This window comes from Stigmatopora nigra, chromosome 15 (assembly GCF_051989575.1).
Source record: "Stigmatopora nigra isolate UIUO_SnigA chromosome 15, RoL_Snig_1.1, whole genome shotgun sequence".
Classification (NCBI taxonomy): domain Eukaryota; kingdom Metazoa; phylum Chordata; class Actinopteri; order Syngnathiformes; family Syngnathidae; genus Stigmatopora; species Stigmatopora nigra.
The window spans coordinates 440,367-463,159 of NC_135522.1; the positions used below are offsets into that span (position 1 = coordinate 440,367).

General features: G+C 47.3%; 2 protein-coding genes and 1 long non-coding RNA gene across 6 annotated transcripts; 1 reads left to right on the forward strand and 2 right to left on the reverse strand.

Annotated features, from left to right (window-relative positions):
* Nucleotides 1–69: 69 nt before the first annotated feature.
* LOC144208256 (uncharacterized) lies at nucleotides 70–3,449 on the forward strand. Of its 2 annotated transcripts, XR_013328858.1 has the most exons (6): nucleotides 71–315; nucleotides 824–959; nucleotides 1,403–1,480; nucleotides 1,637–1,740; nucleotides 2,394–2,525; nucleotides 2,660–3,449. It is a non-coding gene; the product is annotated as an uncharacterized LOC144208256 (long non-coding RNA). The 2 variants fall into 2 exon arrangements; XR_013328857.1 differs by having other exon boundaries at nucleotides 70–315; nucleotides 824–1,480.
* LOC144208255 (cytohesin-1) lies at nucleotides 1,864–12,609 on the reverse strand. 3 transcript variants are annotated; one of them, XM_077734001.1, is made up of 13 exons: nucleotides 12,325–12,609; nucleotides 7,405–7,487; nucleotides 6,390–6,454; nucleotides 5,743–5,809; nucleotides 5,550–5,668; nucleotides 5,187–5,267; nucleotides 4,978–5,090; nucleotides 4,756–4,904; nucleotides 4,562–4,674; nucleotides 3,001–3,079; nucleotides 2,858–2,926; nucleotides 2,626–2,780; nucleotides 1,864–2,512 (listed from the first exon to the last, which is right to left on the reverse strand). In XM_077734001.1, exons 1-13 carry the CDS (start codon nucleotides 12,341–12,343, stop codon nucleotides 2,434–2,436), a joined length of 1,191 nt encoding a protein of 396 aa, XP_077590127.1. In that variant the 5' UTR covers nucleotides 12,344–12,609; the 3' UTR covers nucleotides 1,864–2,433. The 3 variants fall into 3 exon arrangements, with proteins under 3 accessions (XP_077590127.1, XP_077590125.1, XP_077590126.1); XM_077733999.1 differs by lacking the exon at nucleotides 12,325–12,609 and adding an exon at nucleotides 11,002–11,067 and having other exon boundaries at nucleotides 3,001–3,077; nucleotides 4,563–4,674; XM_077734000.1 differs by lacking the exon at nucleotides 12,325–12,609 and adding an exon at nucleotides 9,474–9,977 and having other exon boundaries at nucleotides 3,001–3,077; nucleotides 4,563–4,674.
* Nucleotides 12,610–13,899: 1,290 nt separating this feature from the next.
* usp36 (ubiquitin specific peptidase 36) lies at nucleotides 13,900–22,607 on the reverse strand. Its single transcript, XM_077734449.1, has 20 exons — nucleotides 22,465–22,607; nucleotides 20,609–20,877; nucleotides 20,322–20,537; nucleotides 19,646–19,756; nucleotides 18,968–19,070; nucleotides 18,836–18,903; nucleotides 18,688–18,758; nucleotides 18,365–18,447; nucleotides 18,160–18,271; nucleotides 17,956–18,096; nucleotides 17,739–17,839; nucleotides 17,519–17,657; nucleotides 16,719–17,066; nucleotides 16,457–16,654; nucleotides 15,644–15,756; nucleotides 15,077–15,517; nucleotides 14,829–15,016; nucleotides 14,585–14,761; nucleotides 14,254–14,363; nucleotides 13,900–14,178 (listed from the first exon to the last, which is right to left on the reverse strand). The coding sequence occupies exons 2-20, from the start codon at nucleotides 20,862–20,864 to the stop codon at nucleotides 14,047–14,049; spliced, it is 3,108 nt and encodes a 1,035-aa protein (XP_077590575.1). The 5' UTR covers nucleotides 20,865–20,877; nucleotides 22,465–22,607; the 3' UTR covers nucleotides 13,900–14,046.
* Between the last annotated feature and the right edge of the window lie 186 nt (nucleotides 22,608–22,793).

Consider the following 22,793-nt stretch of genomic DNA (forward strand, 5'->3'; position numbering starts at 1 on the left):
TCGGCTTTCAAACTATTGTATTGAAAAAAAGAAGAGGAAAAAAAGTCGAGGGCGTTCCTTGAATTGACGTCACATTTGTGAGCCGGAAGTCAAACGGACCGGAAAAGACAATGTGCAAAGAAACGCTTTTCGTTGACCCATATGCCTTGTTTTGTTTGTAAACGTCTTTTCAGTTTTTTAAATCGCATAAATGGCCTCATTTGGGTCCGCTTCAACCAAGATACGTCTGTTAAAGGCATTAACACAAGTTGACCAAGAAGTTGTTGTTTTTGACATTGGCTGATTTTTGTGTACTCCACGCATGGCGCCGCAAAGGTAAGAAATGCTCCCGTTTTCTACTTAGCAAGCTTCTCTTCTAAAGATATAGTTCCACTTGCAGTCATAATATCTCCGAATCCAATTGCGTTTAGTGTTTTTTTAGTCGCTTAGAAGATCGCGCACAAGGACAGAAAAGAAGACGGCTCAATGATGACTTTTCCAATTCGAAATTCCTTTAGAGATCATTTGTCTAAAAACCAAAATCCAAATTGTGGAAAGACACTCCCTCCAGTAATATTGGGGTTATCTGACCACTTCATTTCATTATTTATTTTGGCTTTTTTTTTTCTTTAAAGAAAACGACATAGTATAGTAAGGATTTTTTTTTCAACATTTTCCCTTAGTTGTTTCTGTGTACTTGTAGTCAAGATCTTCCAATGATGACCAAGGAAAGTGTAGCCAAATTGTGGCGCAGAGGTTAACACACTGGACTCCCGTGTGGGAGACCTGGGTTCGGTTCCCGGTCGGGACACATTTTCACTTGGTTGTTTCTGTGTATTTGCAGGCAAGACTTTCAAATGACGACCAAGGAAAGTGTAGCCACTTGGTGGCGCAGAGGTTTGTTCACCGGACTCCCGTCTGGGAGACCCGGGTTCGCTTCCCGCTGTCGTCGTTTGGTTGATCGCCACAACACCATGTAGGTGAGTAAATGGAAGATGGAAAGAAAAGAAAAACTTTTTAATTTTTATTAAACACTTAGTCATACTTTTCAGCAAAAGGTTATATTCCGAACTGCCTTCGGCAGTTTGGAAGACAGTTGAAGGACCTGTCTGTGCGAAAGGCGTTCTCGGGTCGGCCTTCGGCCGACCCTCGACCGCTTGCTTGGTCAGTGAACCGCCGACACCGGGAAGCGAACTCACGTTCTCTCGGTGCAAAGGCGAGTGTGCAACCCACAACACCAACTCGTGCCCCACTTATACAAGGGTGTTGAAACGTTTTATCCAAGGAAATGGGGTGAAACACTTAGTCATTTTTTCCACAAAATGCTTCATCCACCACTGAAGACTTATACACTTATACATTTAAACACTTAGGCATTAGAACTTATTCTTTTACCTGAATAATATTTGGAAAATCTTTGCAGGCACTGGGATTCGAACCCAGGACCACAGAGGTGGCAGACTGATGACTTAGCCACTGGGCCACCGCCTTTTGAGAGAAGGTAGGTGTTGAAACGTTTTATCCAAGGAAATGGGGTAAAACACTTAGTCATTTTTTGGACAAAATGCTTCATCCACCACTCAATACTTATTCAGTTACACACTTAGGCATTGGAACTTATTCTTTTAACTGAATAATATTTGGAAAATCTTTGCAGGCACTTGGATTTGAACCAGGGACCACAGAGGTGGAAGACTGATGACTTATCCACTAGGCCACCACTCTACAGGATTAGTACTTTATTGTACTTTAAAAAGTTAGGTAAGTTTACAAAGTAGAGCATACTCTTGTTTACTCCCCCGACATAAGAACATTACAATAAGGAGAAATACTTGTGACATAAGATCAATGAGCTTTTACTAAAAATAACTTGAAACAAACAGCTCTAAAGACAGATGCATTTTTTTATTTTGTCTCCATTCAATAATTTTTTAACAGGATTACAAAGTAAAAACGGTAAGACTAACAGTCAAACAAAAAAATTGGAAAAAACGACAACACTATACATTGAAGTATGTACAACAAATGGATAAATAAAGCAATACTGACGAGCGATCCGATTGTTTTTGTCAGGGCGTTAGCGCACCGACACCAGTGAAATCTGAAGGCCAAACGTGACAAACCCGTTTTTTGGTTGGAGAGCTGAGGGCGCCGTCGTCTGTGCTACTGTACACATGCTTTACTGTCGCTAACCAGCAGCGTTTCTCTCCAAAGTAGCAAAGTGAGGGCCTGAGAGTTTCTATAAAAGCAAAAATAAAAAAGGGAGGAGGAGGAGTAGTAAAGCTGGAAGCGGGTTCTCTTCCTACCCAAAAAAAGGACTACGTGGCCGCGCCTGACTTCAGACCCGCTGACGTTAGTGGACCGGTTAGCGACTCTGAGTCTGTGCCTCTTACTCTCTCTCTCTCCCTCCTAAGCGGTCCGGTCCGTTCCAGTCTGGAAAAGAAAAGCCGCTTCTCAGTGCCTCTTGAGGGACGAGACCTTCTTCTTCCTGGCAGCCAACATCTCGTAGAAAGGGTCCCTGCTGATGGCCGCTCTGTGGACAAACGGTAAATGTTGGACAATGTCAGGGAAAGTGACTGTGTGTTAGAGTGACAGAGGGAGTATGTGAGAGAAAGAGCAAGAGTGTGTGATAGACAGACGACTGACTTGATGCTATTCATCCACACATCCTTCTCCTCAGCGGTTTTGGCGGAGATCCGGTAGAAGGTGTGGTTGCCCTCCACCACGCGGCCATCCGCCTCCGTCTTGCACGCCTTGATCACCTGGTCCTTGTTGTCGGGGATGAAAAGCTCGAAGCAGTTCTGCCGCCCACAAAGAAAAATGTCAGCGTCACGCAAAAAGCAGGTGGCGGGCGAGAAGGAAGGGCTTGTGGACTTACGGGCTTCTTGTCCTCCACCTCCCGAATGCTCAGGTTCTCCAGCGGGATGATCCCCCGTGGCTCCTTGTCCTGCGCACACCCCCAAAAAACCCACAGCCGTTAGCGAGCCACGACCTCTGAGCTGGAGGGCGGGCTGATCTCACCGTGGTGTGCTCAAAGTAGTAGAGGCAGTTGTCGGTGAGGATGAACCATCTTCTCTTCCACGTTTTCACGCGGCCTCCTGTCGAGCAAAGGAGAACAGTGAGCAGAAAAGGGAACAAAACAAAACAAACTGGAGAAATCAACAGAGCCCAGCGCTAGCGACAGACGCATGGAAGTTCCTACCAAAGAAAGATGGCCGACAGACAGATCAAGCTGGACAACGCCGGAAAGCACAACTACGATGGCGTGCGTCGGCCATCAGATTTGTTTTTTCAAGATAAATTGGGGCCGAAAGCAAATCAACGCGTCCCGTTGGTGTATTTTTTAGAATGGATACCAGTATCAATAAAGTTGCCGGCCGCCATGTTACCTGCCACCAGTTCAAACAAGCGTGACTGAAAAGTTGGAAAACTTACTGCAATCTTTCAATAATAAACAGTTTGGAACTACACATTGTTTTCCAGAGTCCTTTGTCGCCACATCAGGCGCCTTTTGCCTTTTAACTCCAAATTGGACCCAATAAGGGCCACCAAATAGCAGCCAGCGACACGAGATGCGTACACAAAACCAGCGTGGCGTAGATTACGATGCTTGGGATGGGATGAAGCCGGCCAACCACCCGGTCCCGCGGCACCGGGGAATGATGCCGAGGGAGGAGGGAGGGCGTGACGGGCGCCGCTTCCCTGGAGCGGTGGGAGGGGCATCCCTGCTCCGCCGCTCCAAGGAGCAGGTGCCCGTCCATCCCATCCACGGAAAAGCCCACAAAAGCTGCACTATTCCCTTTTGGGCCCCCGTCGGGGAAGGGGATAATGCAGCCGGTGTGGAAAGACGGACGGACGGCCGCCGTGGCCAGATTGGACAAAACCACCTGAAGAGATACCACAGAAGATGAGGACACACACAAAAATCAAAACCAGACCAGCAGCGTGGCGGCGGCGGCGGCGAGCGGACCCAAAAGAGTCGGGACGGACAGGAATGATGACCACAGAAACAAAAACAAATAAACCCAACCGGCCAGATCAGGAGAAGAAGGAAAAGCAAAAAAGGCGCGCCACCAAAAGCCCCCACCCGAGCCGACAGCAATTTGTTTCGCAGGCGTACGTACCTCCTGGGGTAGGAAAGACAAGGGCCAAAATCATGGGAACAAACAGGAAAAGGAACAAAAAAAGGGAAACAAATGGTCAAATGAGAAGGAATTATTGCACGCTCTCGTTCCCTTTTGGCCTTTGGTGCGCTGCTTTTACGCGGGCCCGCCACTAGGCGGAGCCGTCCACGCTAAAAGGTGGCGGCCCACCAAAGACCCCATTGGCGTCTTCCACCTGGACTCCTTGGCTGTGATTACCGTCCTCGACAATCATGAGGAGGAGGAGGAAAGGAGAAATGTTTGGGTAGACGGCGGAAAGCCCACTCAAAACTCTAAAACTCCTCCCACCCATATTCCGGAATGGAGAACATTTCTCGCCAAACGGCGACGTTAAAAGGACTTTTTCCACATTAAAACGGGGAGTGAGGAATATGGCAAAGTTAGCCTTTTCTATGTTTCCTAAACTTCCCTTTGACTCACCCAGTTTTAGAAGCCAGCCTTCTTTGTCCGGGTTGAAGAAGGTGTGCGTCAGGTCGTTGCCGTCGTCCTCCGGGATTTTGAAGGGTTCGTTTTTGATGCTCTCGTAGAGATTCTGCACGGGAAACAAAAAGACTGTCACACACACACAGACGCACGCCGTTGCTGCACGCCACGCCACGGCCACCGCACTCACCCTGAGAAGGTCTTCGGGCAGGTCCCCTCCCTCGTTGATCCCCCGGTTCATGGAGATGAAGCGATCCACGGCGGGTTTGTCCTTGACGTTGGGGTTGTGGAGGCTGGTGTTGAGCATGATGATGGCAAACGACAGAATGTAGCACGTGTCTGGAATAACATCAAACAAGTGTCCAGATCTTTTCCAAATGACGGGTGAGCCACAGACGTCCGCCATTGGTACCCGTGGACTGGAAAACGCCGGGGTTGCATTGGCAGTAGCGCTGGGCAAAGGACTCCATCATGCGGTCGATCTTCTGGGCTTCTCCCGGGAGACGGAAGCTCCACAGGAACTGTCTGGGAAAACCGAAATGGGGAGGAAAACTTTAAAGCTATTTTGTCTGCTTTAATGACAAAAAAAAAAATGAAAAATATTTTTGTGTTTGTGCTGACCTTAGTGCCTGAACCAGGTTGAGGTCTGTGAATTTGTGTTGTTCCACAAAAGCATGCAGCACCTGGATGTTGAAATCATCTCTGTGGGAGGAATGGGATCAATTAACAGATGGAACAACCTTTGGCTAATTTGGCCCCCCCCACCCCCAATGTCTGAGGCATCATCTCCAAAAATGTCCATTTCTTGGAAGGCCCCTTCTTTCATTTCCCTTAAGCCAGCCATTTAGAAGAAAAAAAAAGCCTGACTAAGCCAATTGAAAACAGATGGAGATGACTGACACCCACAAGACCCAGACCGTGTCCACAGAAGGGCACAACTATTTATTTATTTATTTTTTGAATTTTAAAGAGGGTTGGGCTTACCTTTCCCCGAGGTAATCCCCAATGGCAGTCTTGTTAAGCCCCTCGCCCTTGCAGAGGAATTGCGCAATGTCATCGCTGGTGTTCTTCAGCAGGTCGTTCTCGATCAGGAACTGAATGCCCTGCAAGAGTCCAAAAAGAGGGGGAAAAGTCTGGATTAGGGCCCAGACTGGACTGGATTAAACCATCTACTTACCTTTTTGGGGTCCATGTTGAATTTCTTATGCCCCATAGCCACCTGTTTGTTCCTCTGCATGGTTTTCCTGAAATGTCAGATGCTAGTTAGCTCTCCAAATTAGAAACAATTTAGACATTCACCCAGGCACATTTTTTCAATGGGTTTTGTAAAATGTACAATTCCAGTTGGCAGGCCAATTTGGTTGGAATGACCTCAAATGTTCTCATCTCGAGTAAAAAGGTTTTTGTGTTTAACGTTTGCCATTCCTCCCAGTCAAGATGAATTGCGCGACTAATGTTGTCAAATTCCGCCCATGAGCGAAGTAGCGTCAATTAAAAAACAAAAATGGGAGCAAAGTGCTTTTCTTCATTAAGATTTGGACGTGGGGCCGGGCCGTTAATGGCTTTGGCGCCGACCTTCCACGGGAAAGTGGTGCCGGCGCTTGGCCTGCATTATTCAAATGGGGCGGGACATTGAAAGCCTCTTAAAAGCGTGGCCAAAGTGGAAGCGGGATCCGCCGTGACCCCCGATGGCCGTCCGCTGGCCGTCCATAATTGACGGCTTGCTTTGCCATGGAAAAACGCAAAAGGTCCCTGTGCCAATTGGATGATACTACCTTCCATTTGCTAGCTTTTAAGAGGAAAAAAAGGTCAAATATGGGTCACCTCTCCTCGCTGGAACCCAGGTTCTCGATCTCGTTGGTCACCTCTGCGATCTCATCCTTCAGCCGCTGTGGAAAAGAAAGGCCATGGTTAGATTACGACGTGGTTTCATTTCCGGGCTATTGGATGGGGACGTTTCTCCAAATCCAAGTCAATATTCAAGAGCCAAATGAAAGGCATTGATTGGCTGCTGGCCCACGTCAAGAGAACAATGGACATCTTTGTACGGACAAATGGAGTCGGTTCCGCCCGCGTAGGGTTCAAAAGTCAGCGAGGACCCTGGCGATTTACGGCCATAAGCTCCCTCTCCGTTTCCCACGCGGACCGGCGACAAAGGCCACATCTGTGCGGCCGCCCCGACGCATTCCTCCCGTGCTGGCAAACAATGGCCGGCCGCGAGAGAGAGAGAAGGGGGGTGACGTGGGAGTCAAAAAGGAGCGGCCTAAGGAGCCATACTCCCAATTTAATATCATAATACACGTAAATGGGTGCTTTATTCCTCTCGTAATTTCACCACTTTTAAAGTGAAAAAAGTCAGAATACTTTTGAGAGTTGCTAATCAATGACAGTAGGCATTCCAGAAGAATCAAATGCAAAAAAAAGTTAAAGTTAAACTTTAGCTCACAGGTTAGCAAAGAGCCAAATGCACCCCACATGTGGCTCCCGAGCCACAGGTTCCCTACCCCCGGTCTAGCGGATGACGTGTTTGGGCACGTGAGCCCCAGATTTGGAGAAAGTGACCATCCAATAGCCAGGAAATTGAATGAGTAAGCGTCATAGCCAAGCAGAGCTAGCACAAACAAATGTTATGCTATCCACGGACGGAAAAGACATGTGGCTAGGAAATAGCCCACATTCCACGGGCTCAACATGTGCGGCAAGGGGGGAATTTGGACAAGAATGGGGGCGGCGGGGGCTAGAGAAATTGTTTTATATGGTTTCTTGGCCCTGAACAAACAAGGAAGGCCAGATGAGCAATCCCAAAACTATTCCCAATTGTGATTGAATTTGTGACTACCTGAATGTCCTCCAGCAGCTCCAGTTTGCGCCGGCGGATGTTTTCCAGTTCTTGCTGCTCCTCCGGCGTCAGGTCGTCCGGCACTACACACAAGGAAAAACACACACAAAAATGTCAAAACTACACGTGCCACCATCTTTATCGTGGCTGCAATTGTGTTTCCTCCGAAAAACAAAAAATGAAACTTATTTATATTTGGGCTTTGTTTCCCCCCCCACCTGGACGGCAGGAGAACTTTTGTGTATTACTATCATAGATGTGGATTCCGCGATCCAGTCTCGGAGTGGGAGACAGGCATTGGTCAAATGATGCCAAGATGGAATGTTGTCATAAGAGCAGCAGACGTGACTCAGCTCTTCGCACCGGCACCCCCTCCTCCGCCCCTCCAAAACGAGTCATAGCATCCGTCATCGTCTGATTAAGGCAGACGGGCTTCACGCTATTCCCAGGAAATTCTTGAGAAAGTCATGTTAACCGTGCGTGGCGAGTCAGCGTGCCTCAACTCGGTGGCAAAGGACGTCGATTTGCTTTAGACGGCAAGAACCATGGCGCGATGCCAGCCTCAGTCACTCATATCTTTCCTTTGTATTTGTACATTGGCGAACGTACGTACAGTGAGGCCCTGCAAAAACAAAAACATCCACCGGTTGTCCGGCTAAAAGCAAAAACAAAAACATCCTCCCGGGCGCGCTATCACGTAATCCAGGGCCGGCCGGCTACGCCAAAGGCCGCTGCTTTCTTTCAATAATCTCATTGTTTTGACACGCCAAAGCGGACCAGACTCTGGCTTTGTCTACCGGCGACCGATCCTATCGCGGCCGGCCTGGAAATGATCGTTTGGGCCCACCGCATTCTTGGACTTTTCAAAGCGCGCTTGTATTGCTTTCGACCCCCCAACCTATTTAACCTATTTAATAACGGTGACACTATCAGAAGGCGCTTTCATCTGACTGGACAAAAATGAACTACAATTCTCCATAGCGAGAATATGACTCATTTGACGATCACAATTCGAAATAACAAAAATGTCTTCATCTCACTCATCTCTGTCTATTCTTTTAAACTCAAGATTTGTAAATGATGCCATGAAATGATCACAGTCTTTTGATCGATAATGAAAATATTAAAAGGAACAATGTATCAAACATGATAGCAATGTGGAACATGACTCAAACAACGGTGACCTCGGGAATTCCCAACTTTGGTAGAACAATGTTTTTCAGCACAAATGTCTCGTAACGGGACACCCAGTGTAAAAACATTGATCGAAACCTAAAAAAATGCCGACTGGAGTGGAAAAAGACGCAAAAAGTCCACCACGGCGAGACGGCGCTGGTTATCAAACCGCCGGGCCCTGGCGGAGCAGCCGTCTGGACCACTTTTAGCTTGGCGGGGGGGCCCCGGCAGTTGCGGGCTGCCCCCCCCCCCCCCCCCCCCCACCACCACAAAGCAGCCGTGTGTGACTCGCTCCATCCCAACGGGATTGGTCAGCGAGACCCACACTAATGCGATTACTAATTAACGGTGCCCGCCACAGAGGGCTATTGTTGAAACAACTCCAACTTTTGCTACCATTCCATGTAGTAAAACATGATATCTTTCAATATCGATTCTTGGCTAGAGCATACTAATAACCTGTTGGAATACACAATCTAAATATCCTGTCATGTGGGTTTTAGCCCATCGCTTGGGGCATTATTTAACCAGCAAAAGAGGAGTAATATGACCATGCCATCCATCCACCCACAAACACAAAAAGCAGCATGCAGCCACCTGTTGTCCAAGAGTTTGTACTAAAAGTCACTCATAAGTCATAATTTCAGGTAAAAGATTGGCCTCAATTTACGGGAAGCCATCACATAATGCAAAAATGTCGATTTCAAGTGGTTCTGGTTCAAGTTGATTACTTTGAAACAAATGGAAAAAAACACGGGGAATAGCATCAAGTGACTTCCGCGAGTTCTTGGAACGTCAACGTTTCACGTGTGAGCGTTTGACGGAACTATTTCACATCTATCATCCATTTCTTCGTGTTATCAATATGAGCCATTAAAGTAGTTTTGACTCACCCACGCCGTCTTCAGACTTTAACACCATGTTGACGAGCAGTCTGCTTACGATCAGAAACTTGTTCCAGCCTTTCCTCGCCTTCCAAATTAACTCCTTTGGATCTTTTTTGTTTACTTTTAAAACACTAGCGAGTTGTTTCGATTTAGTTTAGAAGTGGTTTCCGTGGTTAAAGGGAACAGTTGAACGAGCCTAAGTTCCGGGCTAAAGTCCACCCTTGTCCTGTATGTCTTCTTCGTGGGCGTAAGTGCGACTGTCAAGTAAACAGCCCATTTCCGCTTTGCATTTTCACAATAAAAAACGCAGTCGTGTTAAACGAGCGTGTCTCGCCAAAGAGAAGCCATCCTAAATGTACACTTATGGTACAAGAGGTATAACCGTTACCATATTTAGATCAATGGCTTTTACAACCAATAGTAGAAAAAATAGAGCTGTTGTAATGCGTTCGTTTGAAGAAAATACAACGCAGATCCGGGTGTCATGTTCGCTTAACATAACTTGGGTGAAAGGTGCAGCCACGGGGCTTGATGACGCGTTCACTGCCCACCTCTCCCCCCCGGATTTGTGCACTCTTTCACGCACACACCCAAAAGAAAAATAACGAGGGGGGCTACAGTTGGGCAGTGTGGGGGCGGGGAACTTGATTGACACATGCACAACTTGTGCACTTTTGCTGCCAGATTGTGTGTGCGTTCAAATCTGGCTAGCCCATATCCGCCTATGTTTGGGCTTGTCTTGAGAACTTGCACAACACTGCTGTCTACAGTTACAGTGAACTCACATTTTGCATTTTATTTTCATAACGGTTGGATATGTAATTATTAGTAGCCAAAACAAGAAAAAGCCGTTGGCTTTACCTGTGTAGAAGGTGCGTTCAATTGTTATCAACAAAACGTATCGTTCATCGACTGAATTAAAAACTACAGCTTCTGCTTCGTTTTATGTGGAGAAATGTAGAAAACAGCGAGCCCTGTCGGTCACTCTTATGAAAGACCAGAAACCAGCACAATTTTAGATGGCCTTCTGAAGTTATTCAATAAAATCGACTGGTATCTTCAAGCACAAGTGTAGTGAGGGAAAAAACGATGCTAAAGATTGGCGTCAACGTTAGCAAGACAGTTGCTGGAGTTGGCGTGACGACAAGCGCAGAGATTGTGGCGTCAGCTCAAGCGACGTTGATAGACTTCCCCAATGTCGTCCGGCGACGCAAACACGTTAGCACGAGCGCAACGCTGAGTCAGAAGTTTAGAAATTAGCCACACTTCCCTTTTGCGTGGCACTTGGTCAGCAGCCCATTGGCCGCAAAACGTCCAGTCACGTCAACAACACTGTCCGCCGCAACAATTTCATTGGCAATCTCCCCCGTTACCCCGTCCGTCAATTCCTGGAATGAGAAACTCGTACACAAATGCTCACTTCTGTTTCGCCTAAGGCAAATTTGAATTCCAGTACAACGCCAAATTCAGAAGGCCTCGACATGGCAACACAACCAAACAATATGGGATCAAAAATACATTTTTTTAGGCTTACCTGCATTTTTCTGCCTTATCTCTTCATTTGGACACAACAACGAGTAAAGACTGGACACGCAAAGCTCAGCCACCGTTCCCATGTCTGCTAATTAGAATCCAAAATCCAATTTACGCAGCACTTTTCTTACCGAGATGCCAGCGCAAGTAGAAAATTGCCACTTCTTTGGGGCCAAAACTATCAAATGTACACATTAGAAGGCGCGGCTATTTTTCCGAGGGAGGCCTGCAATCGTTTCCGATTTGACCGCTTCCTCTTTTTGGGTGGACGTGACGGCATGCCTCCGTCACCCCCTTTTTCTCTGGCCATCACGCTCTCACAGGCCAAAGAGTTAAAGTAGCGCTAACGTTAGCATTTGGCCCAGTTACGGGCTGGTTTGCGACGCTAAATATAGGCGCAATTTGCCGATCAAAGCGTCAAACTGTCGCAATAAGATCGTCCGATGGTCACGGCCGCTGCATTTTAATGAGATGTTTTACTTTGAACTTTCATTTGTTGTCATTTTTTTCTATTCTTAGCATCCACAGCGCGAATCCCCTGAGATGGGGGCTGCTTTGCTGATACCTGGACAGCTCCTCTCTTCTCCTTCTGCTTTGTTCTTGACAGAATTCACATGTAATTTGGAGTGCTTTCTGACTAGTATAGCGAGCTAGCCCAATTGTGCTCATTCCCTATCATTGACGTCCATAGGCGTCTATTAAAAGAATGTTATTACTGACCGTTACTGTCATTTTAAACACTTGAGCTGAGCCTTGTTTGTCTTTGTGATACGAGTTCATGTGAAAAAAAATGTGGACAAAAAATATGATAAATATTACTCTGTACGTAATATGTAATAGAAAAATTATAAGAGTAGTATATAAATATTCGAAGTACTGTAGAGGTTTGACTGACTGATAAATCACGGATGAACATGAGACACCATTATGCCCCATTGGAAATAAAATGGATTATGGATGATGAATGTCATCAAAAAGCAATCAGAAGACATAAATGGTCTTGTCCTGGTGAATATTGATGCTCAAGCATCTTTTGAGCTGAGCACGAGAGTGTGGCCATTTGCTGACAGCTATTTTCAGAAGCACTGCCAACTCATACACAATATAAAAAGTGATGGATGCATTATTAATAGGCAAGTCCATCCGTTCCGAGACCATCTCGCCCTTCTATCATTGCCCGGCCAACGTTATGATGAATCATCTCGCCTCATTTCCACGACTTCTGGTACACTTAGGGGTGCGCTCTTAACCCATAACCCACCAGCACCACTACCGGCACGTATAAAACACTTTTCGGAATATGATAAGTCATCGGGAGACCTACCTGGAGCGTCTGCCTCCATCCCGGCGCTCTTCGGGCGGCGGCGTGCGGGAGGCTCGATCCCGGCGTGGGGATTCAGGGACTCCGGGCTTCCAAAAGAAGAAAGCCTCTTCCACCTTCAAAAGCTTCCACTTTCCACTTTGTGACACTTTTTAAACACTGAAATTAACAAACAGGTAGCAAAATAAAAAACTAAGTTGCGACTTGAACACAAGGCAGAGTGAGAGTACTTCCGTCAACGAGACGCCGCTTGGCTAACATGGACGGAAGCGCCGCCCACCACCGTGACACGGCCAATCCCCTTTGGCGCTGCAAAAGCTTGGGCGGGACTATCATTTGAACTGCGACGGCTGGCGTTTAATGATAACGTTTAAGCGCCAGCGATAGACGTCCAAACTGTTTGCACTGGGAAGGCAGAGAGCGGACTTTAGATACTACTTGCCTCTACTTGTACTACAAGTGCGTCTACTGGCGAGATTTGGTACTACAAATGCGCCTACTGGCGATAATTGGTACTACACATACACCGACTGGCGATATTCGGTACTACAAGAGCACCTACTGGCCAGATCAGGTACTGCAAGTGTTCGTAATGGCGTGATTTGGTACTACAAATGATAAATTGCGCAAAGAAAGACATTGGCAACGATATGACAAAAAGTCCCAACTTTATTGCACCTTTGTGGTCATCCAAACGTGGCGCAAAGACAGATGCGGAGCGTCCATTTTAGGTCAAGTCGGGTCTCTCCACAAAACATGTGCGGGTGAACGTTTCCCGACGGCGGGTCCGTTAAAGATGTCTACTGGATTTCAAGCATTTTTTTTCTCTCTAGGTAGAATACAGCCAATTTGAGGCCAAAAATGTCTAGAATGGAAAGAATCTTTACAGCACGAGAGAACTGACTGTACATTGAAATGCATTTCATGTCATGACGTCGGCGGGCGCGGGGTGGGCGGGTGGGGCAGAGTTGGGGTGGGGGGGTACGTGGGATGGCTTCCTGAGTCCGCCCCGCCTACTTTGTGGGGGTGAGCGCCAACCAGCTAAACATTGCATAGAGGTATCATGAATTGATTCCATTAACAAGTGGCCAAAACACAAAGACCAACAACAACAACTCGTCTTTTTTGACAAAATCCATTTTCTATCGATATGGGCGCCATCATATCCGGCTGGGGGAAGCAAATGGAGTCCACCTTGGTGATCATGTAGATGTCCTTTCTATTTGGGAAATATGTCCTGTTTCTTGTAAATATGGTCTCTTAGGACAACGGGGGCAACTTTCCACTCAGAACTGATAAATTGAAGGTGCTTTCCATTTGCTTGACAGCCCCCAAAAACTGGATTTTGCAGCCACACGGGAATCTCCAAAACGGTCGAGAACCTCCAACGTCGTGAAATATCGCTTTGGAAAAGCCCAAATGATATCAAAAATATTTATAGCTGAACCTAAAAGAGCTCCAGTGGCACGGCGGTGTTGACAATGGAACAAAATTGTATATACTATATATTTATATATTAAAAAAAATGTTTAAAAAGAAAAAAAAATCAAATAAAAACATGAAGCAGGAGATACAAACGGGTGAGTGGTCCAATGGCTCCCAATGTTTGGCATTGGTTCCTAATGGAGAAGTCAGAACCCAGTGGAAGAGTTCCGTCCGGGTTGTTTTTTTTTTTTTCCTCTGGTGCCGCGCTCCCTCCCTTCATCGTTTCCGGCCCAAAAAGCGTCAGCGGCGCCCGGCGAATATTCGCTTGGCGCCGAGCGTGACGGACCACTTGTTGCGGTGGTCTTGAATCTTCTGGAAGATGCTGCTTCCACTGCGCCACTTTTCCCTCTTGGGGAACTTGGTTTTCTTCACCTGAAATGAGGGGGGAAAAAATGATTTTAAAAAGCCTCCACGTTGCCTCCGTTTGCAAAGCCGTCTCGAGCTCACCTTGCCAGCGTCAAATTCCTCGTCCCAATCGTCGATCGCCGTTTGAGCGCGGCGGTCGTCGCGGGCGGCGTCTCGACTGACGGCGGAGGCCTCGCCGTCCCAACCGAGGACTGATGGAAAGAGACAAACAGTTTGGTACATTTTTTTGCCTCAGCACATTCAACAGTTTGGCATTTTACAATCTTTTAAATGTCTTTTTGTGCCGTTTTCATTTTTCAAAGTTATTTTTTTACAGCGTCCGCAGTTTTTTTGCATTGGATTGAGCCATAAACAAGAGCCAATGAGTTAAATACTTTGCCATATTGTGAGATGGTATCGGTGGCAATGTTACCGGTGGCGCCGTAGGCCTTGTCCGAGGCGTTATGTAGCAACTCCTGGACCACGTCATCGCCGCCTCTCTTGCCATCCCAGGAGACCCGGGCGGGAGTCTCTCCCGACGGCTCTTCCGCCGGCACCTTGCGACGCTTGTGGCCGTCTTTGATCTGGCCGTCCCAAAGCACCACCGGGGCTGGCAAAGGAGAAAAGTCCAGGTTGTTTTTGGGACGTGCCACGTTGCCAGGTTGGAATGGGCATACCTGCGCTCCGCTTGGCTGGCTTTGGAGCGTCCGCCGTGACCTTTTTGGGCGGGCTCTCTGCCGCCGCGTGGTCGTCCGAGAGACGCCGATCTTCTTCCCGCGTGGCCTCTTCTTTCAGCCTCTTCTTCTTCTTCTTTTTCTTTACGAGCGGCAGATCTTCGCCGGGTTCGGCGGGCGTTTCACTTGTGCTGCGGAGGCCAGGAGTCAGTTCACTTCATATCAATTCAATAAAATATCCTTTTTCTTACCTTTCCGATACGACACCCGGCGAGGTGAGTTCTGGCAAATCTCCCGGAATCATCCCCATCTTCTTCTTCTTCTTCCGCCTCTTCTTTTTACGCACATTTCCGTCGGTGGGACAGGGTTCCTCCTCCTCGGCGGCGCCGTTGCCTTCCCGGGCTCCTCCACGCCGCCCGTCCTCCTCCGACGGGACGCTTTCCACGCCGTCTTCTTCCGGCTCCCTCTTTCGCTTGAGCCGTTTCTCGGGCGTCGTCTCCGGCGGGACGTCCATCTCGGAGAGACGGCGCTTCTTTCGCTTTTTCTTCTTTTGGTTGAGGGTTGGAGTCGGGGGGCTCTGGGATTCCGACGGGGGGCGGCCCGGGGCCTCGGGGCGGTGGAAGCCGTTTAGGGAGGGGCCCGCCGGGGATCGTTTGGCGGCGCAGGGCTTTTTCGGGGAATGAGATGAAGCTCTGACAAGGAGACAAAATAGAAAAAGATCAACACATAGAAAACATTGGTGGAGATTTTCCGGGAATTTGAAAATGGCAACATGTATTTTTAGCCTTTTTAACTCGAGTCAAGTCGCAAGTTCTTACCTGCGAGTGTGAGGCGAGACGGCGTGGTGGCTAAGGTGACTTGGATGAGGAGGGGTTTCGCCGGAGAGTGCTTGCGGAGGAGAATCAATGGCGCTCGGACTCCGGCTGCGAGCCTGCAGTTATCGACAAAAATAAAAACTTGGTGGTCTAAAAGAAAAAAAAAGTAGCCATGAATGAGAGCAAAAAAAGAAGAGAGAGAGAATTGAAGCAAAAGAGTGGACGATGGCGGGAAAAGATGGAGGAGCAAAGAGGAAGGGGGCGTGGCAGAGAACAATTACAGATGGTTAGAAAAAAAGAAGGTCCAAAAGGAAAGAGACCACAAACTAGAGACCGTGTCTGCATGCTTGAAGATTAGAGACACACCCACCCATTGGTTCACTTGTTCAATAACATGGCGGCCGCCAGAGTTTGACAAGAATGCATTATTTCCACTTTGTTGTCATTTAGGCGAGCAATTCTTTTTTTGGCCACTTTCACCAATGAGATGTAGCAAGGGTAGTCATGTGACTTCATTGCAATGAGGATCACGTGACCGCGCTTTGCTATGTCAAAAATAAACTACAGTAATCCTTCGCTTATCACTACTTTGTGATTTTGTTTCTGCTATCATTTTTTGCTATTTGACTCCTTTTGACTTGAGTCTATTTTAAGGCTACTTTGAAGTATAATTGATGGCTATTCTCGTCACCCCTGACGGCCATTAGAAGAGAAGAAAGGGAGGGTTGATAGTTTTCCTTAATTGGAGTGTTGGAAGTTAGATGACAAAAGTTACGCTTAGGTCAAAAACATGAGAGTTTTAGTCCCTCCGTTCACCTTCTTGGCCGACAGCGCCAACTTCTTGGCGGGGGGCGGAGACATGGCACCCCCGCTGGCTTCCGACGTGGTGACGTTGGCGAGAGTCGGGGCCTTGGCTTCTTCCACGCTCTTGGCCGGAGACGCCGTCCCGCTGGAGATCTTGTGAGGGCTGCAGGGAGCTCCTCCCGCCGGGGCGCTTTTAGGACCCGCCGTGTCCTGTTTGAAAAAAAAAATGTTTAAAAAAAGTGATATTCTTTAATCATCATAACCGAAAACTGACCTTTGAGTCCGATGTGTCTGCGGACGAAGAGTCGGACAGGGACTTGAAGGAGGTAGATGGGGTGAGGCCTTTGCTGCCGTCTGATTTTTTGTCTCCGACGCCATTGTTGTTGCTGGACGGCGTGGGGGTGCCGCAGCGCGACTGGTTCTGGGGAGACGGCTTCTTCAGCTTCTTGAAGGGTTCCTCGATGAACGTGGGTCCGCCCGACAGCTTGCCGCCGCCGCCGCCATTGGGCGACGACGTCCAGCCCGAGAGTCGGACCTGCGGCTGGACGCCGTTTCTGGCCACGGGAATTCCCAAACCGCCGTCCATGGACTGGATCTTGCGCAGCTGTGCCGGCTCCAGTTTCTGACAAATGTATTTAGAAAAAAACTTAAAAAGGTGTTGCGGAATGGTGAAATATGGAAAAAAAATGACTTTACATATACTTGACAATCAAATCTGGCAACCCATTTCATTGTTATTCTAAGCCAAAATAAAGCATCAGGCCACACCCACTTTTTTCAGCAGTTCTGGTTGTGACATCACATCCAGAATTGATGATGGTGTTGCACTTGGTCCTAGTAAACGTTGACACAATATACACAGTGACAACAAGACGACACTACAAGGAAGATCTATGGATAGCATGCGAGCTAGCTTAGCTAGATTCTTAGTGGGTGGGGCTACAAGACTATTTAGGATCTAATTAAGCTTTTGCTCTCATTTATCTTGGGGTGGATTGGTGTCTCAAATATAGATGGCTATCAATTTAAAGTAACTAGCTGTCATATTCCATTGCACCTTTAGGTGGCGCCTACCTTTGTGATCTGCGGGGAAGAGAGCGGTCCGTTCAAGTTGACTCGCTTGATTTGCTCGGACGAAGTGCTGTTCTTCCCGGAATGCGGCACGCTCTGTTTGCCGGCGTGGAGCTCCGCGTTCTTCTTTGTTTCGGGAATCCTGGGGTCAACACAGTACCCACAATTAGCCCTCAAAGGAGGTTCGGAACACGTTCGGCTGCGTTATGTGGGCGCTTCTCACCTCAAATAGAAAAGAACATAGGCCTGCTGGTTCAAGACCACTTTGATGTTACTGGAGTGCACGCTGGAGTCATTCATTTGGTACCACAGACCGTTGCTGGCCTGGAAAAATAAGGCAGATAATGACAAGCACAATCTTATTTCACTGCGACTAGCGCTCACAAGAAAATTATTAACGGTAAATCTAGAAAAAAACGTGACCTTTCTTGGTCTCTCACCTTTACGTAGCAGTAATAGTGTCCGGCGTGACAGCTGTAGCCCGAGTGAACCAAAACGGCGTAGAGACCGTAGGTCACTGGGTCGCCTGAGCTTTGGGACATGTACGGCCGAATGTTGAGGAACTCGGGGTAGCCCACGTCCTGCGGAAAAAAGAAAAGAAATATGTCAAGAGAGCTTTTTCAATCAATCTGGCATTTACGCACCTTTGTAATTTTTCCCCCGCTAAAGTTGGCAAATCTCTTGAGGGAAAGCGTCAGCACGTTGGACGCTCGATGGACGGTGAAGCGTTTGGTGGCCGGCACTTTCTTTTTGCACCTACGACCAAAGGGAAACGTGTCCGCGCTCACTTTTATGTGAGAATACGAATGCGGAACGAACGTGGTGGTGGCGATTTCCCGCCGCACTCACTTGGCGCACATGTAGGCGTTCTCGCCGTTCAGAACGTCGGGTTTCACAAAAAGGTCCAGGGCTCGCACAATGTTTGCCGCTTGCTAAAAGACAAAAATGGAAGCATTCACTCCGTTATTGGCATTCCAAGTCAATTAAGGGCAACCAATGAGCTCGTAAAGGTTTTACAAAGTCTACACTATCAAAGTCAATCATTACAAATTGCATAGCAAAATGAAATAAAGGTTTCTTTCTGTGTTCTATAAACCTGGTGGGTAAGTTTTTCCTCATTGACTATACATTACAAAAACTCAACGGTAACCCAAAAACGTCAAATATTGTACCCGTATCTCCACAGCGATGTCCAGGTAAGGGTCATACGTGTCCGACACGCTTTTACAAATGGAACATTTCACTGCGGCGAGAAAAGAAAGAAAAATCAATAAATGTATGACTCCACCAAACGTAGGCACAACGTGATTCTGGGCGTACCTCTTGAGCGCAGGTAACCTCCAAAGATCTGATGCACGAGTGTGGTGGCTTGCGTCTGCCGGTCCAGCCTAGACAAAGACACATTTTTAAAAGCGTATTCTTGGGGGCAAAAGATATAAATGAAGGGCTTACTTGGGGTAGCCATTGAGACAGGCTTTCTGCATGGCGTCCACGGTGTAGCGCAGGAACTCGTGGGCGTCCTCCTGGTTACCGAAGCGGAAATGGCGGGCGATTTCTGCGTGATAAAAGTGACGGTCAAATGCTGGAGACTTTCAAAAGAGCAGAGTTGATTTACAAGGCAGACTTTAAGAAAAAGAAAAACAATGAAACATTCATAGCCACTTAGCCACTTTTATCCGACTCATCGCATTAGCGCTAATGTAATTCCAAAAGCTTGGAGCCCTTCCCGGAGTCTGAAGTTGGGTCGATATTTTATGCGCTCGTGGCATCACTTCCACAAAAGCGGCCCCACGCTAAGTGGAAATTGAAAGCTGCTTGATTTTTCTAATAATTCCATGGCAATGACAATTTGTGTCTTATGCTAAAGCTAGGCTGCAGTCGCAAGGAGACAGAGAGGGCACTAGAGAAAGAGGGTGAGGGGAGGTGGTGGTGGGGGGTGATGGAGACTGCAGCAGGAGGAGGAGGCAGGGGAGGGAGTGTTGTTATAGTAGGAGGGGAGGAGGGATGTTTTTTTTTTTGTCCTGGGAGACTTGAGCACCTCTCAACTCCACTCATGCCCCTCCGCCCATTCACTCGTAATGTACTGCAGTGTGACGTCACGTCACGACGGCGGCGACGGCGGTTCCTCACTTTTCAGGTCTCGGATGAAGGACACGGGTTTGATGGCGTTGCCCGTGTTGGCAAAGGTCTGGATGATGTGGTTCTGCATCACGCAGATCATACAGAAGCCCGACTGGTGACCTGAAAGAACAAATGTGTCATCGGGTGAATATTCATTGGCCGTCGTTGACTAAAGTGCAGAAAAGACAAAGCTATCGCAAAAAGCCGGAGATTTCTCCATTTCCAAATGGCCATTAAATAGCTGTCAACCTCGGCCAATTGATTTTAATCAAATCAAAAGCCCTTGTCATAAAAGTCTTTTGATTTGATTAATAATGGCATATGTTTTCCCGTATTTTACACCATTGTTTTTTTTTTTACAGAAGGTTAATAATGAAGGGAGCCTTCCTTTTTTCTACCCCTTAATGCCAGATGAGAATCCAATCCCTGAATGTTGACATACTCTTAGCAATATCACGTTAGCCTTGGAAGATGAGTCAAAACACTCAAAGCTGGCTGGCGCCCTGCGCCTGTCATTTGGCCTACAATAACTTCGTTTCAATATTTTTATTGACATTTTCTTTCCCTGGAAAAAACAGGGGAGGCTGCCTGCGTATCTGAGCGTTCACTGGCAGATTCGGGAAAAAGATGGAGAAAGTAAAGCGACGAGCAAAAAAGACATGGACGGCGGTGTCGGAGCACTCACAGACGCGACTGTGCTCCTTGGAGAGCAGGTAGTTGGCCAGCGGCGGCGTGTAGGTCAGACACTGCACGGTGGAGTTGAGGAAGCAGGTGTTGCTGAGGTTCTGGAGGCCGGCCCCCACCCTGTACACCCGCTCCCACTTCAGCGCCAGCTTGTTGGGCGGGAAGAGCATTTTCTGCGGCGGGGCGATGCCGTCCCCCTGGACCCCGACGCCGTTATCTGAAACCAAGTCGGTGGGTGAGAAATACGCCGTCGGGAGGCGAGGGACTCGGCGGGCTTTTCTTTATCACCTTGCCGCTTGATCTGGGGGAGCTCGGCCGCCTTCTGCCCGGCGGCGCCCTCATTCCTGGGGTTGAGGATGACGTACTTGGTTTTCAAGCTGTCCACTTGGTAGGAGAAACCTTTGCTGGCGGGCTCGAACTCGATCTTCTGCAGGAGCACTTTTTTGGCCGAAGACGCCAAGAGTTTGTTCAGGTCGCCGCCGTCGTCGCCCGACTCCTTTCGGCTGGGCTTGAGCGCCTCCTTGAGTTTGTCCACGATCGGCATTGCTGGAACAACACTGAAAATATTTTTATTATTGTACTGTCAATCTATCGCAAAGTGCCACACAATGAAAACGGATACATTGCAACAATCCAGGGTGTCTTTATAAAAAACAAATGTTTTCATAGATTTTTTTTTAACTGAATCTTAACAGTTGTGTAATTCTAATATTCATAATGTCTTGCATGATTGTACTCAACATAGAATCTACAGTAAAAAAAAGCCCTTTTTGACATCTTTTTGAAGCTGCGTTAAGACATCACAGAGGACAGTGATGTCACTACGGTGTGTGTGTGTGTGTGTGTGTGAGGAGACTCAACATCTGCACAAGGACAGCACGACCTTCCTTACCGTGCATCCGTCCGTCTCACTGAACGCAATGACACGCAGGCCGAGTGAGCAAATGTTACGACGACTTTGTTACGCCATCAATCTGTCACACTTTCATTGCATCTAATTGGTCATTTCATTTTACGAACGGCGGAAAGGCCATGAGGAATAAAAGGGGGACAAAAATGAATGAACAATAGCATCGAAGTGAATAAATTTTCACTCGGTTGCCTGTAAAATACATATAAAATTTGAAAAGCCTTGCAAAGGCGGAAAGTCAAACTTCAAATCATAAAACAGGACAATAACACATTGCAAAAAAAGGCCAGATAGCATTGTTTATACTTTGCAATAACGGCAAACCAAACGTGTGAACATGCTCAGAGTTAAAAATACTATCTGAATAATTTCTAATGAATGAATGATACTTATTAGCTATCATGTAATAGCGTTATTGACTTGGAGAGTTGAGAGCAAATGGAAAAAAACGGTTTATTTTTTCAAATGTAGTCATTTTTAGCATTAACTCATTGTTCAATTTACACAAATAATTGATTTTTAAGGAAATGATTAATAGAAGAAATGTGATTTTTGTGACAAATTTGAAAAATTCTCCTGGTCCATAGAGTTGCATGAAGCATCTTATCTCCTAAAATTAAGATGTAATATATTCAAATGTATGTACATACAAGTAAAGACATGTGCGTGGCTTTCATTTAAAGCCCTTTAACACATTAAAATACTCAAAGATATTTGCTTATACGCCCACTAATCACGTCAAAACATCGACTGGTTGACCGGCAACGTCGCGTCGTTCAATTCCCTTCTTATTACGTTGTATTCATCTGTTTTTTAATGTCATCTCCTCATTTTGCCGGTGTCAAGCGTGCGTACGTTCTTTGACCGCAACGTGTTGGGCCACCAAGCGTGGGGTTAGCATAGCATGCTAAAATCAACCAAGAACGTACGTCGACATTACTCGGCGCTAACAAGTACGACATTACGATGTCATTTCGTGCGCTATGACCCCAACAGCTCAGCGGGGGGAGTTATTAATCAAAATGTCGCCATTCCGAACCACTTAGAGTGTAAGAAAATGCGCACGGAGGGAGGTAGCGAGCTCGCTAGCTAGCGAGCTAGCTAATGGAGCTGACTTAAACGTGTCAGCGCCCGTCTTACTGCAATGGGCTTCGCGTTTCGAAACGCCTAATGACATCACTCACGAGTAAAGCGAAATTCGTCTTTTATTATTTAAACATGACGGTAACCTCACCTCTGTACAGCTCCAAATCATTGAAAACCGGGCAGACGGATCCTCATATGTCGCCTGGCTCTCTGGTGGTATTTTCGCCCATGCTGCATTATGAGAGGGCGGGGACGAAAATGATGGATACCCGTCAGACACCAATCGACGAACGGCTTCCGTCTTGGTGGATGGATTGAGCCAATCAGAGCCCAGGAAGGCCATGCGTCAGCGGAGAAAGCACACGTGACGTTTGACCATTGCATATGTTGGAGAATGGAGAGCTCAAATAATATCAAGAAGATGGTCAGTCAAAATATGTGATTGAAATCTCCAAATATAACTATATAATACCGGCT